The 19,632-nt window shown below is 33.8% G+C and overlaps 1 protein-coding gene across 1 annotated transcript; it reads left to right on the forward strand.

Annotated features, from left to right (window-relative positions):
• The first annotated feature begins 485 nt into the window (after nucleotides 1-485).
• On the forward strand, nucleotides 486-18,641 carry LOC141829279 (26S proteasome non-ATPase regulatory subunit 2 homolog A-like). Its single transcript, XM_074716716.1, has 25 exons — nucleotides 486-657; nucleotides 734-834; nucleotides 907-1,027; nucleotides 1,778-1,837; nucleotides 2,165-2,232; nucleotides 3,806-3,848; nucleotides 12,291-12,356; nucleotides 12,525-12,563; nucleotides 12,634-12,716; nucleotides 13,095-13,209; nucleotides 13,281-13,355; nucleotides 13,578-13,736; nucleotides 14,186-14,293; nucleotides 14,371-14,472; nucleotides 14,551-14,691; nucleotides 14,811-14,915; nucleotides 14,993-15,214; nucleotides 16,642-16,755; nucleotides 16,831-17,046; nucleotides 17,241-17,300; nucleotides 17,401-17,514; nucleotides 17,599-17,684; nucleotides 17,755-17,863; nucleotides 17,965-18,143; nucleotides 18,228-18,641. Exons 1-25 carry the CDS (start codon nucleotides 559-561, stop codon nucleotides 18,301-18,303), a joined length of 2,661 nt encoding a protein of 886 aa, XP_074572817.1. The 5' UTR covers nucleotides 486-558; the 3' UTR covers nucleotides 18,304-18,641.
• The last annotated feature ends 991 nt before the right edge of the window (nucleotides 18,642-19,632 follow it).

Raw genomic sequence — 19,632 nt, forward strand, 5'->3', positions numbered from 1 at the left:
TTTTTTTGGTCTATGCTCTTTTGTATTACTTGATGTAATCTTATATTATAAGAGATTTCTCTACTTTCGATAGTTAATTAAGAAGGAAAAAATTAACATATTTTTCAAGAGTAATATAGGGTATGAAATAAAAGTTTTGGAATTGTCTAACCATATTACATCTATTGTATAGGAGTGATTTCTTTTGTATAATTGTTTTCTATGATCTTATCGTCAAGCAAAAATTTATAGAATCACATTTATATGTATTTGATGACTATTCAACCACCTTTAGTCAACATACTTTTAGTGGATTTTAAATAGTTTTATAAATAAGATAAAGAGGAGAATATAAGTTTAGTTATTTAAAGGAGAAGGTATTTTACAGGATTAACGGGGAATCGTTAATCGGGCCGAATTATTCATGCGGCCCACAAGTAACCTATGACGTTTTGGTTCTCAACTGGCTTGTGACCCAAGCAACAAACCATCCTTTTTATAGTTTTTACATTTCTTCCCTGATCGAGCGAGCGTACTCTGTTTAGGGTTTCGATCGCACCCACCTAGTCCTCACTCGCCATGGCCAACCCCAGCTCCTCCTCTGCCCCCGCGGACGCTTCCAAGCCTGCCGTCAAGGATAACAAAAAAAAGAAGGACGAGAAAAAAGAAGAAGATCTGGTGATCCCCAACTACTTTATCTTAGTTAAAACTTTATCATTCGGTCTTCGGACATTTATCAATGTTATTTGTGCAGTCGGATGAGGATTTGGCGTTAAAGCAGCAGCTCGAACTCTATGTGGAGAGGGTCCAGGACGCAGATCCGGGTGTGCAGAAGCTTGCCCTCGAGAGCATGAGGTTTGCCATGGGCTGGCTTGGAAATAATTTTATATTTGGGTAAATTTGCTTAAAAAATTCTCTTTTTAACAGGCAGGAGATTAGAACGGCGACAAGCTCCATGACGTCTGTTCCTAAGCCTCTGAAATTCTTACGTCCGCATTATGGTACTTTAAAAACATATTTTGAGACAATGCCAGAGTCTGATTTAAAGGTGAAGTTTGTCACTTGCGATACTTCACATTCCAGATTATTAGAAGTTCTTTTGTTGGGAAATAAATCGACTTTAAGTAGCACAGCATTGTGAAAATTAACGTTTACCATGGATGGTGATTGTGACTAAAAATAGTACTGCAGTCAGATAATTAAGTTATTGATCTGTGCTAATTACTTTTGACTTTTTCTTAAATGCACATTGAAAAATACTCCCATGAGTAGGATTTAATGTATATTGAAGAATGATGCACAAAGTGTTCTTGGACTATAACTTCTAACACTCATTGAATCGATGTGTTCCAAACAAAAAAAAACTGATTGATGGAAACATTATATATAGAGCACAATAAATTCATTAAATTGGAGAATGCTATAGGAACTATAACTGTATATGCCACTTGGATTGAATAATGGAAGATGATTATATGTTTTTTTTATAAATTTTCTAGTGGTGGAGGAAAGATTCAAAACTGAGGAAACTTTACTGATTACATTCTGACCTGTTCTATTATCAATGGAAACTTTTTATTGATGGCAGAAATTGCCTTCGTCTGATTATGTATCTAGGTGCATGAGATGTTTTGAGACCATGCTGGAGTGGTAGTGGGCTTTGAAGGCCAACTTTTGTCAGCCACAAGTCTAATACATTTTTCTTATCTTCACTGAATTTGTAATTTGTATGGATCACACACTTAATGTTTTTGGTCATAGTTTAACTGCAGTAACTTATCAGTGGTATGAACTGCAGAAATATTTGGCGGATATACTGTCTGTCTTGGCATTGACAATGTCTGCTGAAGGAGAGAGGGTATGTGATTTTTTTTTAAAGTTACATTGATTTTCTTCACCCACAGGTTCGGATTTCTAGATTTCCAGAACTCTTTTGCTTGTTGTTTTATGTGAATTTTCTGCAAATAATTTATTTTCATTCATGTATAGTGTGGTGTGGATGTTTTAATCATAGTTGGTCAGATAAGAAGTTTGGAAAGCATAGTATTTATACTTGGATATAGACTACTGCATGTTGATATAAATATGTCAATTGAGCATTGACCCTGCTGTTTATTACATTTTTGGGTATCTATTATGTGATGCTCAAGGTGATATGAAAATTTTCCATTTGTATTTTCTGTAGGAGAGCCTCAAGTACAGACTATTAGGTTCTGAAGGGGATATTGGTTCATGGGGACACGAATATGTGAGGTAAAAAATAATTTAACATTCTTTTTATTCTAAAACTACATTCTGATTTATAAGTTGAATTGTGTTTATGATTTTCAATTTCTTGTATCAGATCTTAAGTTAATGCTTTTGGTTTATCACTCCATCATGAATATGGTCGGTCCATTATCTAACATGCTAAACTTATTAAATGTCTATATTTTTCTGTAATTCAAGTCTGAATGATAAATTCTGGAAGGCTATAAACCAGCTCTAACACTATGTGAGCAAAGCTGTAGACTGTTCAGATAATCTATGGTCATGGTTTATATGTTGCCCAGATGGGACTATGACTTAATTTGATTGCGACAATATTGCATCTATCAACTTAATGTTGTTTGTGAAGTGCTAGGTTTGTATGAGTATTAAATGCAAGGATTTAAAATTCAAACCATAGTTGGCAAAATCGGCCCATATCAATATGGACGGGTCTAGTTGGATGAATATCAGCAATGGATGTTCCAAATCTTGAGAAATCAGCTTCTCAAAAAAAAAAAAAAGTTTAAAAAAAGACTAAAAATTCAAAAAGAATAGCCAGAAATTAGTTAGTCACATGAGGAAATTGATAGAGTTTAGAATGTAGGCAAATTGTGAGGAAAATGGATAAAGTTGAGGTAAAATTTGATCCCCTAGGATGGCTTTGAAAAATTCCATTGATCTAACTTTACCTTTAATTCCAACTTGGTTATTAGAGAATTTGCAGGGGAAGGAGAGAGGCTTTGCTACTCTCTTAAATTGCTTAGCTTTGATTCACCATAAGATCGAGGATCACTCATTGAACCTTGCTTTTATTTGTTAGACACAACTCCTTGGTTATCTCTCTCACCCACTTTTGATCAAGTGTTGTTATTATAGATTGAGAGGTTATTATGGATTGTGAGAGAATGCAAAAATTTTCCTTGATCAACAATGATGCAGAATTATCCTTCTAAAAACTAAATTTGAATGTAGTTTAGAGAGCTGACTAACCCTATATAATTGAATATTAAGTAATAACACTTTTATTGAAAATGTATCAACAATCTACTGCTATCAAGTAATCTATATAAAAACATGATTTTATTATTGTTTATTATATATTTTTATTATGCATTGATTTATATATTAATAAATATGATATTATGTTTATGATGCATACTAATAATTGGATATTTAATGACATATACCAGACATTCTTTTAAAGATTTTAGAACATCTATTGTAGTTTCGTATACAAAATAATTTTATTATATCTTTTTTATATTTTTTATTTCCCTGTTAATTTTGATCCAATTGATCTTGCCTTATTTGATTTAACTGACACTTAGATTCTTTGTTAATCTGATTCCAATCTTGATCCTAACACTGAGTTTGACCACTATGATTAAATTGTTGTTTAATGAATAATATCAATTTGACAATCTCATGCTGTAAACCTAATGTTGGTGAGAGTGTGAATCCTTATTGGAATTTAAATACAGGTGTGAAGAAACCAATTGCTGTGTAGCTGTATCTTTATTAATTGTTTGGTGCTATTGATTTTCCTTGTCTATATTAATGCTATGCCATCTGGCAGAAATCTAGCTGGTGAAATTGCTCAAGAGTTTGCAAAGCGGCAGGTTAGGCTCTATCTCTTAATCACTTTTCTGCAATTAGGACATATTTTGTTATATGATTCAATTGGTGATTTATATTCACCATGTTTTGAGGACTCTGAAATGGAACTTAGTGGTTCCTTTGTCTTTATTAAAAGAAAACAAGGGTGATGGTTATTCATGATAAGATACTAGTATGATGCACTTATTTGTTGTCCTTGCTTAGAATTTTATTCCTATCTTATTACTGCAGGATTATGTAGTCTTTGTATGAAGCATTTAAAGTATTGTTTTGTGTTAGTTTCAGTCTCAATCAGAATGGTACAACTTTGGTACCATCCCCTGCTAACACTCAACTCTTCAGCATGTTTCAAATCATTTTTAAATATTATCTCATAGAAATTACAAAGGTAATTGAATTAAAATTTTGCAGCAACAAGTTATAAAAATATCAACATTGGCTAATGGTTTAGCTTTCTACATCAAATTGACGCATTAGTTCTTGGAGCATCTTTTCTAAGATTAATCTCATGACTTTCTAGGACCTATATTAAATAATTGGAATTGATTTTTTTTCCATGTCCATAAATATTTCTTATTTAACTATTGGCCTTTGAGCTTGCAGTAACATTGAAATTGCTAGTGCAAGATGTGAATATATCTCGATTTCGTTGATTCTAGTGTCAGTTTGTGCTACTGTGGGTGCTTTAATTGGTGTATCTTCTCTTTCCCTCATCTTGTTTTAGCATTTCATCTCCTTTAATTGATTAACTGACAGAGTCGAAGGGTTCATGGAATGAAAATCTTCTTGTCTTAGTTATTATTCAATGATACCAACCTAGACAAGCTTACTATTGCAATTACATTTGTATGTGGTACAATGACCTTTACCTATCCGATGTATTAAATCAGAACAATACAGTTTGGTCAAGCTGACCAATATTGGTCAACACTTGAAAGTAGGGTGCAAAGGCTAATTTTTTACTTCACCAAGAATCTATGCTAAGTTCCTAGTGTTGTTTATTTAGTTTTGTAATTAGTGTAATATGAAAAATGACACTGCAAAAAACATCTTAAACTCTCAAGGAGAGGACTATATTATTAAAATGAATGATGATAATTGCAAGGGTTCCTTACCCTTTGTAAAGTGTCAACAAGATCAAATTTTTTTGTAAAATAATAACTTAGCTTATCCTTAAAAAAACCTATAACAAATTTGTTCAGAAATTTAAACAACTTTAAAATTTAAAATAATTTTTAAATAAAATAAAATTGAAAATTTTAAAGCAAACCCTAAATTTATCCACAATCTTGACTATGTCATTCTCCTCGATTAAAGAGAATTCGACTCTTCAACTTTAAGAGTCAACTTTAGGTAAATTGTTAGCACTTTCTTTGGTTGTTGTTTTCTAAGCATAATTGTATTGTTTTGAGAAGTTCATTGAGCATTATTTCTTTTTATCCTTTCCTAAGTAGTCTCTTTAAGAGAACTTGGGTGATCATAGGATCACTAATGGTTTGGTTGATCTCATCTATAGGGAGGGTGAGTAAATGGTGACAGATTAAGCCTCATACAAGTATCTATTTTATAAAATGATAGTATAAGCAAAGAAGAGAAAATTTACAAAGAGGTGGTCACAATAAAATCTTAATCAATTTTGTACACCTTTACCTTCCAAACAACCTCCGATGCTTATATAGAAGAGGTTTCAATGCCTCTTTTTTCCCCATCGATAGATGATTTTAAAAAAAAGCTCTAGTTAACTATTCAAACAATTCTAGCTATTGAGTAGCCAATGGCTCTTTAGGCAATCAATTAGAATTCATGTTCAATCGACTATCTTGTCAACTAGATCCAAATCTGCTTGCTTAGAGCCTAAACATAAACATTTAGTTCTCTCAACTCTTGTGTTAAATCTACTAGGGTTGATTGAACACTATTCAACTAAGTCTCACTTCTAATCAACTGAATTTGCTCAGAAATTTCAACTTGACCCTTGCAACTAAGGTTCTCCAAGTCACTAGGTAGTCTAGGACATTAACTAGTCATTCACATCATGCACAAAAGCATAAACCTCAAGATCACATCTTGTAATCTTTCAAGTCACATTGCTTTTAGGTTTTTAACCTTATTGATGCTTTACATTGCCCTCAAGTTCGTCTTGTGATAAATCCTCGGTCCCTTAGATGCATTAAGCCTTACAAATTTGATTCAATATGCCATCATTCATTATTCATCTATAAAGTGCACTTCCTATTAGATTGCCCTAGAGTATGCCATAGTAGGAATTTTTAGTCCATTGGATGCTCTACGTCATCCTTTGTCGATCATCTATGAGCTCACCTTGTTACAGGTTATTAAACTATTAAATTAGCAGTTATACTATGATTCTAACCTAGAGTTTACCTCGTCAATAATTTTAAGTCCCTCAAAAGTCATCTATCATCTTTCTTTGATCATCTTTGAGTCTATTTCGTTATTGATCTCTAAGCCATCAAGTACAAACCATCCAACTTGATCGTATTTATTCATTATAACTCAACTATATTGAGTTGTGAGCACTTTAACCTGTACACCATGCTTTGAAATTTGGTATCGTGTCGGGCGAAACGGTCGAAACACATCATTCTGATAAATCATCGAAACTCGATACAACTTGACACTAAGGTTTAAAATCTTGAGCTATGTTATTGTTTTGATTTTTGATCGGAAAGACTATTCTTGTATCATGCCAACACTTTGATGCTTGGTGCTCGTGACAAATTGAAGGTTGAAAGAGGAAGGAGATAAAGCAAAGGAAGGAGACATTGTCCATGCCGAGTGGTATCGAGTTTCGATAATTTAGTGAAATGATATGTTTCGACTATTTTGTCTGACATGGTACAAGATTTAAAATCATACTTGGCACAACAACTGCAATCCGTTACTGACATCATGCATCGAAATATTGGCACGATATTGAAATAATATCATTTCGGTCAAAGACTGAAACTCAAGTACAACTCAACCGTTGCTGCACACATAAAAAAAAAAAGATAAAGCTAACTTAAACTATTTATCAAATACATCAAGTCAAATAACCTAGTTAAACTTGACCATTTGGAAACATTAATGCACCAATAGTTCCTCCTTCTAACAAGTCAAAAATATTGTTTCTGATCTAGAGGTAGAAGTCTATAATCTAGAGGTTGTAAAGTAAATATGCAAAGGTAGAGTCTCTTAATTTCTTTTGGCATACTCTTTAATTTTAAAATTGAGTAGTTTTAAAAAAAAGCCCATGCGTTAATTTTAAATTTTTGTATATAAGACCCTATGAGATTTTTGGGCTATTGGATACATAGGTGTAGACATTGTTGCCTCCATAGGGTAGATCAACAATTTTTTTTTATAATAATCATTACTCAACTTAATCCTTTACGCAACTCAATCCTTTTGGTATCGACATGTGTTCTCTCATATAGAGTAGAATTGTTAGTTCCGTGGATAAAAGTAGGCAAAGAAACTTAATATGTTAATGAGTATTAAACTCAACACATCATTTGTAGATGTTTTAATGTGGTAACGAGTATTAAACTCAATAGATATCTATAGATGCTTTACTACAACAGCTATATGCAATTTTATAGATTATATTCAAAGCATGTGAACTTTTTTTAATTGCAGTGACTCATCAAAGGGCTTCCCAAAAGGCCTAAGCAAAGGATAATCTAAGAAATTTACAAAGGGTTCTTTAGAAGGTCCAAGTGAAAGATCAAATAGAGAATTATCAAGAGGATCCTCAAGGGGCTTTTTTAGGAAGCTAGAGTAAAAGATTATTTAGGAGCTCTTTATAGGCTGAGTAAAGGGTCATTAAGGATGTAATTAAAGGTTCATCATGGTATGCCCTATGGGTCTAATTCCCACTCACCAAGAGGTACACAATTCGGTGATATTGTAATAAAAGAGAACTAAAAGTTATATGAATAGGACAACCAAGAATTTAACTAATTTTATATTTATCTAAGCAGCTTTACTACATAGATAACAGAATCATATAAACAGAAGATCGAATGAGTAGAATGGAAATACATCAAAATAAAACTCAAATAAAAAATCAGGTGGTCGAGATTTCCGAGCAACTTTATATTCAAGTCAAAATCAACTATAATATCATGAGTGTCTGTGCCTACAAAATTGAAGGTTTAAAAAGGCAAACAGGTTTCTAAGTGGGTAATTGGGAAAGATATGTATCAATTTAATTTTATTTAAGAGGTTAAGGAACTAAAGTCGATCACTATTCCACATTACAACTTTAGCTATTTCTTTAGGTTTTTTAGCTTGTACATATATGGATATAGAAATATTAAATATATTTATAATGATTCACTTTTTTATTTTATATGTTTATCAATGTTTGGAGTTACAACTATCATTTCTAAATTGTTATCTTTTATCATCAATTAAGATAACTTTTAATTATCATTATTTAGTGAGCATGTATAAACGGCATTAATGGTATAAATATCAACATATATAAATGCCACATATGATGTAAGTATTAGCATTCATAGTTGTCACCAATGAGAAGTTGGTAAGCTATCGTTCGTAGAGTGTAATAATGTCATCTGACATATGAACTAAAACCCTCTCACTTGTGGAACATAACAATAATGTGTCATCACACAAATAAATACTGTCCAGCTCGCCACCACAAATCATGTGGCAGTCAAGTACTCTCGTATAACGTTAGATTTAGAATTTTCACTTTTTAGTATTTCTTTCTTCTATTTAACACATCTTTATTATTTTACTATTAGTTTTCTTGATCATAGTGTTTATAGTTTGAATCTTCATCATATCTGTTAGTTTGAATGACCAATCTAAATTATGTTTTGATATAAAATAATGTTAATTGAACTAAGCATCATCATAGGATATGCAGATGAAAGTTATGGAATACGAAGCTAAAATATCAACATCTCGAACATCAAATAGTATGAAAGGTTAAGCAATCTAAAAGTAGGTATCAATTGAAGTGTAATTTAGAATTATTTATTTTAATTTCTGAATTCTTCCCATTGCAATTTCCATGTGAATCCCACATGTGAACATGAAATAACATCAAATTTTACTCTTCAATAATTTAATTATTTGACAATCCATTTCACTATTTTAAATATTATTTTAATCTCTTTTTTCAAAAATAATTATAAAAGCATGTTATCTATTTATTCATGCACAAGGAAATGTATACAAGTCAAAGGATAGAATTTACCTATCTCTATGTACAATAAAAAACTTCGAGTGTTAGCATATCAACCTGCATCACTTGAACTTGTATCTACAAGGACAATACGAAAATAACTTAGAACTCAAGATAAATATCTAATAACATAGTAGCACAAGACGGATCAAATCGTAATTTCACTATCTTGATATAATCCTAATTTCTCCACAATACTCGTCACTACTATCGAATAACAAATTTATTTAACCAACCTAAATAAACCCTTCAATAATTTAATTATTTGACAATCCATTTCACTATTTTAAATATTATTTTAATCTTTTTTTTCAAAAACAATTATACAAGCATGTTATCTATTTATTCATGCTTAAGGAAATGTATACAAGTCAAAGGATAGAATTTACCCATCTCTATGAACAACAAAAAGCTTCGAGTGTTAGCATATCAACCTGCATCACTTGAACTCATATCTACAAGTACAATACGAAAATAACTTAGAACTCAAGATAAATATCTAATAACATACTAGCACAAGACGAATCAAATTGTGATCTCGCTATCTTGATATAATCCCAATTTCTCCACCACACCCATCACTACTATTGAATAAAAAATTTATTTAACCAACCTAAATAGAAGGCTAATAAAATAAAATATATACATTGTAACTTTCTTTTGTCTAATAGAACAACAGAGGCATTTTGTTGATACTAGATGCTCGAGCCAATCGTAATTAGTCCAAATTAATAAATTATTTCTTGATATTAATAAATACTTATTTACCAATTGTTACCTTCAATTGGTCGTTGTACAAACAATAATCTCATTAAACGAGGATACTGAAGGGTTGAGGTGCTAGTTGTGGTTTTTCCTCTTATTCTCTCTTGAGGTGTTGATAGCAATAACTGGAAGGAAGGAGTTGCCAACTATTGTTGGCGGGAAAAGAGGAAATAGGGCTGTTGGCATGTCGCTAAGAAAACAGCAAGAAGATCAGATCTGTTGCTGTTGGTTGGAAGGAGAATAAAAAGACAAAGAAAGAAGAGAGCAAGGTGTGTGGAAAGGAGGAGTGTGGCGTGCGACAATTGTTGCATACGTGGAAGAAAAAAAGAGAGAGAAAATAAAAGATTTTCTAATTTGTTTTAAATCAATCAAACCGATTTAACCCATTCAAAATTTGTTTGGCCATAATTTGGCCAAATCAAATCCAAATCAACCATGGTTTAAACCTACGTGATCTTTATCTTTGCACCTACTCAATGAATTCAATCTGAACCTAATTAGACTTTAATTCGAACCTCAAATCTCGTGTTTACCGTTTTGATTTGATTTTTTTTGTCAATTTTAAATTTTTAGCAAAATTTAAATTTGATATATTTTTTTATTTATAAAAATCAATACTTAACACATCAATCTTGGAAGAGTGGTCATTAAATACAACAAGAATTCTACTAGCTATATAATAATTTTTTTTCTTTAGGGGGAGAGGAGGGGGGATCTTTCAGAGTTCGCATTAAGGGAACTCCTAAAACCAGGTCATCAATGGAGTCATTTAAGGTCAAGTTATTAGAAAGATCCTCTGTGGTTAAGTTAATAAAGGATTTAGGTGAAGTCTTGTAGTTTGATATCAAATTCATGAATTTTAGGTAAGGTGGGAGATTTGGGTATTGTTTCCAAAGTTGGCACCACCTTTTTGTAACCTATTTTCTTTTAACTTGACATCAAAAGCTTTTGGTCGTAGAATAGTCTTCATTCTCTAAACTTCTTAAGGTGGTATCCAACCGTTTGGCTGCCCTTTTAACTTGACATCGAGTGCTTGTGATATGTAGGTGTAGAATAGTTTCATTCTCTAAACTTTTCTTACGTCTAAAGTTGTATTTAATCTGTTTGTATGTATAATAGACATCCTCTATTGAAGTAAATGAAAATAAGTATAATTCTATATGAATTTGTGGTCTAAGAAATATAATGAATCAAAGGATTACTTCTTTGAAGGGTAGCTTTGGCGCAACAGTAAAGTTATTGTTGTGTGACCTAGAGAACATGAGTTCGAATCTCGAAAACAATCTCTTGCAAAGCAGGGTAAGACTGCATATAATAGACCCTTCCTCGGTACTCCGTATTGGGGGGACTTTGTGCATCGGACTGCATTTTTTTTTTTTTTAAAGGATTACTTCTTTGCTAGTATTTCAATGTGTGCATAAATTTTCAAATTGTGACTGGTGTTTTTCAATTTTAACTATGATATTTTTAGCCTTGTAAACTTGTAGGACAGTTCATCATTTAAAACTGGAAAATATATTTGATAGGTGGTTTAGCTTGAACACTTCATCAAAAATTTTTTAGCAACTCTTTTCAAAAAAAAAAAAAGGTAAATTGTGCTCATTCGACAAGGTTCATGTCATGAATAATAGTCAAGGGAGACTTCTGTTTCAATCAATTAATTAAACAATATCAGCATTCATTCTTCTAGATAAACAGGGGTTCTCCCTAATATGTTGAGGCCTATATTGATTATCATTTGCAGGGAAATAACTTATAACATTTTTTCTCTAAACATATGATAATGTAACAATCAATGGGAGTTCCAACAATTCATGGAGCTATAGGTATATGAAGGGAAAATCAAAGTTATTTGAAGAATCAATTCTATTTCATATGATACCATTTGGTGCAACATAAAAAATAAACAATTCAAACTCTCAACTCATCGAAGGGTACAATATTATTAAACTGAAACATAATATAATGAGTAAGAGGGATGTTAACCCCTTTTATATATTGTCAATAAGATCATTTTTAAAAAAAGAATGACCTATCATATCCCTAAAAAGCCTATAACAAACATTTTTAGAAATTTAAACAACCTTAAAATTTAAAAAAATATAAATATTTTTAAACTAAAAATTTTAAAGGAAAACTAAATTGATCCTCAAATTTCAGATTGCCTCAGTAATTATGTAGTGTCATATGTAGTTAACGTTATGGGCTCTCCTATATTTACTTATAGTTCTGTTGTGAATTAGGCCAGTAGTTTTGCTATTTTGTTAGAATGGTTAAAACTGCATGAGAGTTTGAACTCTCAAAAATGCATGTTTTAAGCTATTATTTGTACTATTTATATGTTGGCATATTTTTTCTAACATCTCACGTATCACAAACGTAAACTGGTGCAGACTTGCTCTTCTGATAATCAGTTTGTTCTTCATTAATAAATCATAATTTATCCCTTCCCATACAGTATGATGACACGCCTTTAGATGCATTGATGGAACTTGTGCAACAAATTGTAGCATTTCACATGAAGGTATGCATTATACAAGTATCTTCTACTGTTAAGCTTTACTGATCATTTGTTCTAGTTCATTTTTTGTCCTTTGCTGATGTTTGAATGTTCTTATGTTTAGTTTATAGTTTCTTTATGTAGCTTTTGTTAAACTGTTGGGTTTTTTTTTTCTAATAATTACTCGTGCAGCATAATGCTGAGCCAGAAGCTGTAGATCTTCTGATGGAGGTATGCCTGTACTTTTCATTCCTCTTCTCCACTCATTTCTTTTTTTTATATATATTTTTTCCTCTTTTAGGTGGAAGATGTTGACTTGCTAGTTGAGCATGTAGATGCTACAAACTACAAACGAGCATGTCTGTACCTCACAAGTTCATCTAGGTATGATTTATATTCTTTTGTAGTTGTAACATGTGCTATATTGGATCAGTCCTTTTTATGAGAAAGCATATGCTAATTTTCATTTGTTGGCATGAGCATGACAACTTGGTGTGTACTAGTACTTTGCTTAACTCAGTTTCTGGATGAATGTTTGGCACATATGTGATTTAGGAGTTGATTATGATGGATAAAGATGGAGGGCTATATAATACCCAAGCTTACTCTAGTCCCTCTATGTCGGTTGTTAGCTTCATGTCATGTCTAATGCACCTGATTCATGGACAATGAAATGGCATATCCTTGTTTTAATGTGTCGGCAATGTTTCGTAACTTTTGCAAACCAAACTATCTGATCTGATGTTTGATGGCATTTTTCAGCTATCTTCCAAGCCCAGATGATATCCTAGCTTTGGATATAGCATATACAATATATATTAAGTTCAAGGATTATGCAAGTGCATTACGAATTGCACTCTTTCTTGATAACACCCAAGTATGCTCACACCATTCATGCTGTTTTATTCTAATTTTTTGAGTTTTGCTAATGAAATTCTCTTGTGACAGTATGTGAAGCAGATCTACATGTCAACAACTGATCTTCTCCTGAAGAAGCAATTTTCTTATATTATATCTCGTCATGTAAGCCTTGTCATAATAGCTTTCACTGTTGAGGTTAACTCTCAAATGTTTGCTAACATAATTTATACAGTCCTTTGTACATGATACAGCTTATGCTTTATTGGGTCAAGATGATTTTTTATTTGCTCTGTTTAAGAGGAAAATTTTGATTTTTTTTTTGTATTCCTAATTCAACTGGTCCAATATGTGGAATGATGTCATTTTTGAGTAATTTCATCACAGGGTTTAGTTTTGGAACTTGATGAAGATGTAGCTCCAGATTATGATGACAGAGAAGCCCTGCAGGAGATTGTCAATAATGTTAAATTGAGTGAAGGCTACCTTGCTCTTGCCCGAGACATTGAAGTTATGGAACCCAAATCTCCAGAAGACATATATAAGGTGCTATGCTTGGGCATTTTTTAATTCTTCTCTCAAAATATTCTGTTATGAATTCAATATGTTTCTTGTTGTAAAATTATCAAGGATGTTAAATTATTTTCCATTTTTTGTGTTTCTAATCACTGAGAGATTATTGGTGAATATTTATTTATTATGTATTTATTTATTTTATGTTTGGGAGTACACCACTAGATATGGAGGTATCCATTGTTTTGATGATGTCTCTGTCTTCTGATAGAAAATGTATCTCAATCTGGTAATCTTTTGTACATAAGTAGAAATTCTTTGATGGAAGATATGGTATATGATATATCAGATAATTTAAAATAGATATAAAAAATACAAGAAAAGAGCTAAGTGCATTGCAAGCTTGTCTTGTGCATATCTGTGGTAGTATTTATAATATCTGTTTTTTGTTGGTTCCATTATCTTATGCAATGTGTATTTAGATACACCTGATTGATGGCCGTGCAAGCGGTAGTACTAGCATTGATTCAGCAAGACAAAATCTAGCAGCTACTTTTGTTAATGCATTTGTAAATGCAGGATTCGGACAGGTAATTTGGGAATTTCATTTAGGAATTTCTTATGGTGTGATGGAGCATTTGTACAATTTATTTTATTTTATTTTCAGGATAAATTGATGACGGTCCCATCAGAATCTTCAAGTGGATCTTCTGGTACTTGGCTATTCAAGAATAAGGAACATGGGAAGGCCAGTGCGGCAGCAAGCTTGGTATAGTTTTTCTCCTTATTAGTCATCATGTATTTCTGAAGTTGATTTGTCTTTGACTATCCTTACATCACTTTCTAGGGAATGATTCTGTTGTGGGATGTTGACTTTGGACTGTCCCAAATTGACAAATATTTGCATAGTACTGATAACCATGTTGTCGCTGGTGCTCTGTTAGGTGTTGGTATTGTTAACTGTGGTATAAAGAATGACTGTGACCCTGTAAGTTGAGTTTCATTTATGCATAACCAAATATTATGTGCTTGGAGTTGTTTAGCACTTCATATATACAGTAGTTCACTAGGTGGATATGTTACTATTGTGTGCTGCTTGTCTTTCAGGCATTGGCCCTTTTGATTGACTATCTTAACAAAGAGGACACCACCATCTTAATCGGCGCTATACTTGGTCTTGGCATTGCATATGCTGGCTCCCAGAAGGATGAGGTAGATCTCAAGAATGGTTCCTATCAGTGTGGTTTAGTTTCTATGTTATGTTACTGAGATAATTTTGGTTATTCCAGCTTCGGATTCGTCTGTCACAAATTTTGGGGGACCCAAAAACATCTCTGGAGGTTCTCGTGTTTTCTGCTATTAGCCTGGGGCTAGTATATGTTGGTTCTTGCAATGAAGAGATTGCTCAGTCTATCATTTTGGCTTTGATGGAACGATCAGATACTGAATTGGGTGAACCTCTGACTCGACTTCTTCCTGTTGCTCTTGCCCTTTTATATCTTGGAAAACAGGTATAGACAGGGAACCAAATGCCTGTTTGTTATTTCTTGTTCTCTTGATTTTATGTGGTTTGAATTAGTTTTTCTTTGTCATCATAGCTGTGGCATTGTGCTGGATAATTGCACTTAATAATGATATTGAATTAGCACAGGAGATATTTGGTTGCTACCACCATCTTGTTTGATGAACAACTGATCTATATTTTTTTTCATTCAAGGCAGAAAGTTTAGTGCTATATTTCTGCAGTCCTTTGTGAATTCCCTCAATCAGAAGTTGGATTTGCACATGGCTCAATTTGGCATATGTTGATGCATTTCTAGATAATATCAGACTTCCAAGCAAAGGAGGTGCCTTACTAGAGATAATCTTGTTTTTGATGAATTGCCTCGTTATAAGTTGGGGAGATCTATTCATTTTCTTTTGTTAGAAAATTTCTAATTTTGTTAGATAAGTAATAAGTTTGCTAGCTTGCATTAGTCTTGCAACCATAAAATAAACAACAATATTCACACCCCGCCAACTGCATATAACTGTTTAACTGTCAGCTTCAAATTGTAGTTGAAATCTTGCTAGCAAATTTGTTAACCTTTCTTGAAATCAAGGTTTAAAATATCGAGCCGTGCCGGAGTTTCGGTCCTGGACCGGAACGATACAGTTTCGGTACCGTATCGTACCGTGCCGGTATAGTTTCGGTATTTTTAAAATATAAAATATATTAATTAAAATAAAAAATTTAATCTAAATATTTAAAAATAAAAATAAAATTTTTTTGATAATTTTATAGGTTTTAATAAAGCCTATTTAAACTACCTAAATTATAATTTTAAACTATAGCTAGGAGTTAATTATTAAAATCCTAATTAAACCTATAGTTTTAATCAGAAAAAAAAACAAAATCGCGCGATCGCGCGGGGGCGCGATCGCGGCCGGCGCGGAACGATCACCGGGCCCAGCGGCGTCGCCGGCCCCGGGAGGCTCCTCCGGCGGCGTCGCCGGCCCCGGGCGGCGCTTCCGGCGGCGTCGCCGGCCCCGGGCGGCGCCTCCGGCGGCGTCGCCGAAGCCTCGTGACGCCTCCGGAGACGTCGCCGAGGCCGCGCGACGCCTCCGGAGCCGTCGCCGAGCCCGGGCGACGCCTCCGGCGGCGTTCCCGGCCGGATTTCGTGTGCCGGCGCTGTGCCGGTGCCGGTGGCTCGTCGGAACGAAAAATTTCGTGCGTATCGTCCGATACGGCACGAGATTTCAAACCTTGCTTGAAATGACATGGTTATCACTTCCAGGATTCTATCATCAGTTAGATATTTTCCCCCTCATTTTGTGGTTATTATGTTGATGAATTAAATGCCATTTCTGCAGAAGTTTCCAGTTATCTTTTCACTTCCCCTGCAGCTTCAGGGATTCCGATTATGTTTAAACCACCCCTTGAAACTTGTTCTAACAGGATAATGTTGAGGCTACTGCTGAAGTGTCAAAAACATTTAATGAGAAAATCAGGAAATATGCTGACGTCACTTTGCTGTCTTTGGCATATGCTGGAACTGGGAATGTTCTCAAGGTGTTATCTTTAAACATTAACTGCCCCTTTTAATGAAGGTACATAATAGTTTTACCCACCCTGCCTGTCCTACAGGTCCAAAAGCTCCTTGCGTACTGTGCTCAACATCTTGAGAAAGGTGAGAACTATCAGGGTCCTGCTGTCCTTGGAATTGCACTTATTGCAATGGCTGAAGAACTAGGCCTTGAGATGTCTATTCGATCATTGGAGCATCTTTTGCAATATGGAGAGCAAAACATTAGACGGGCAGTGCCCCTGGCACTTGGCCTGCTTTGTATTTCTAATCCCAAGGTATACTATTTTCTTTCTCCAAGACTATTTATTTGACTTGTACTAACTTGATTTAGATGCAAAAGGGAGCATTTAATTAGAAAATTTGTCCCTGGATGCTGTTGTTTGATAATATTCCCTTATAGATGATGATTTTGCTCATATCTTTCTTAATGTATTTTTACAAACTGCTGCGTGATTCATGTTTTGATCAGGTAAATGTCATGGACACACTTAGCAGACTAAGTCATGATACAGACAATGATGTGTCAATGGTATGGCCACTTAAAAGCTTTCTCCTTCCACTGAAGTGAAAAATAAGATGTAGAACCATTTAGTGGCTACCTGATTGATGTTGCTAACTTCCATCTGCAGGCAGCAATTATTTCACTGGGGTTAATAGGTGCAGGGACAAACAATGCTCGGATTGCTGGCATGCTTCGTGGTCTTTCAAGTTATTACTATAAAGAAGCTGGCCACCTCTTTTGTGTAAGCTGTTTTTACCCACCTAATTTTCCTTGGTTCATCTTATGCTTCTTCAGATTACATGAAGGTTCAACGATATGGATGCAGGTTAGAATTGCTCAAGGCCTCGTGCATATGGGGAAGGGTTTACTAACTCTTTCTCCCTATCACTCTGATCGGTTTTTATTATCGCCGTAAGTTCTTTTCTTCCTTTCATTTTCAGTTTCTAATATGTGGCTGAAATGTTCACTACTACTGGTGCAGGACGGCACTTGCTGGACTTGTTACTGTTTTGTATGCTTGCCTGGATTTGAAGTCTATCATCCTGGGGAAATATCATTACATGTTATACATTCTTGTATTAGCCATGCAGGTATAGCTTGGGGACCTTTATTTCTTGTATCATACTACAGTTGTACAAAAGGGATATAGGGTCTGTTTTGATCCTTAGTTTCACTCATTTTGTTCATGCAGCCACGAATGCTGATGACTGTGGATGAGAATCTGAAGCCCATTTCTGTTCCTGTACGGGTTGGTCAGGCTGTTGACGTGGTGGGTCAGGCAGGTCGACCTAAAACAATAACAGGTTTCCAGACACATTCTACACCCGTCTTGCTTGCTGCTGGAGACCGTGCCGAACTAGCTACTGAAAAGTATAAATTTGATAACCCTAAGTCCTCTGCCCTTAAATCACATTAATTAGGATTTATCAATGCGATACTGGAAATATTATGCAGATACATTCCACTCTCGCCGGTGCTGGAAGGGTTTGTAATCCTGAAAGAGAACCCAGAGTATCGGGATGATCACTAAGCTACTTCCAAGTATAAAATCCCTGATTTTTATTGTCGACACATGGATGATCACGCAAATAATTAGTGCCATGTTGATAGTAGAATGAAGATGAAAGCCTACTTTTGGGAATGTAGACGAGCTCAGCAAACTGTATGTTAGACGTTGAATGCGCTATTTTTCTCTGATCATGCCCGTGACCAGCCTTGTTGCCAAGAAACCATGTTATTCACTTTGATGTCAATTTCTAGTGGTAGTTCTTTTGTCACTGCTAATTAGTGATATGGACTCATCTGTTTTTTTTTTTCTGTTTTGTAATTGTAGAATTCGATTTAAAGTATGAGATCATTATGCTACTACTCTCGTAATTCTTAGTTAATGAAAATAAGGAAATTATGCTTTTCAAGTTTTTAACATTTTTCTTTAGTTGATTTTGGTTAGAGCTACGTTGAAAAAAATGACGACCAAGATTTTTAACAAGCCATGTGCATGTAGTAACCGGAATAGTTTTAAGATTCCGAGTATTCAAATTGATTCGATTGGGCGGATCGAGGCAAGTAAATAAAATTCGAAATCAATGTGGATTAGTTATGCTTCAATTCATGACTGACCATTTTCAAAGTTGAAATTGGTGTATATTTCAAACGTCAAAAGTAGCATCCACTATTAAAAAAAACGTGGGCAAAAATTAACACGTTTTTTGTATGATTATCGAAACCACGTTTATGTTGTAGAAATATTAAAAGGGCGTTGTTATCTCTATTGTATAGTCAATTGTTTAGTGTTTTTGTTGCCCGTTTATAATCAAAAGGATGCTCTCTCACGAAGGTTCGGTGGAAATTTATGATTTTTTTAAAAAAAAAGAGGTTTGCTTACTAGCTTGATGCTTTATATGGTTTAGGATTTTAAATTGTCCCAATGATATCATTTTAGGGTTTATAAATTCCAAAACACCTATATGGGCCTAGGCTGTTTAGGAGTCAAAGATTAATACATTTTACATAAGATCTAACTGTATTATTGGTTATATGAATCTAAATTGTTCAGGTGTCAAAAATTAATATATCTTACAATTCTATAGGATCTAATCGTAATTTTTTTTTATAATTCAGATGTTCAGATTTAACTAATTCTAAAGGTGGATGATCGTCCCTTTGGTTTGCCCACCAGCCAAATCCGGAAATATAAGTGGATCCTTGTCCAATAGTCAATGTCCAAGGTTTTTCATTCCACTAGAAGAAATTATCGTACAATGCTAATTTTATTATATCATAATTAGAATTCGAACCTTTAGTTAATCTCCTAAGCGCCTTGTTGCTACACTATGCCAGGGATCTAACCGTATTATTA

The sequence above is a fragment of the Curcuma longa genome, chromosome 5 (assembly GCF_044706935.1).
Source record: "Curcuma longa cultivar G26 ecotype Majalengka, Jawa Barat chromosome 5, ITB_CL_G26_1.1, whole genome shotgun sequence".
Lineage (NCBI taxonomy): Eukaryota > Viridiplantae > Streptophyta > Magnoliopsida > Zingiberales > Zingiberaceae > Curcuma > Curcuma longa.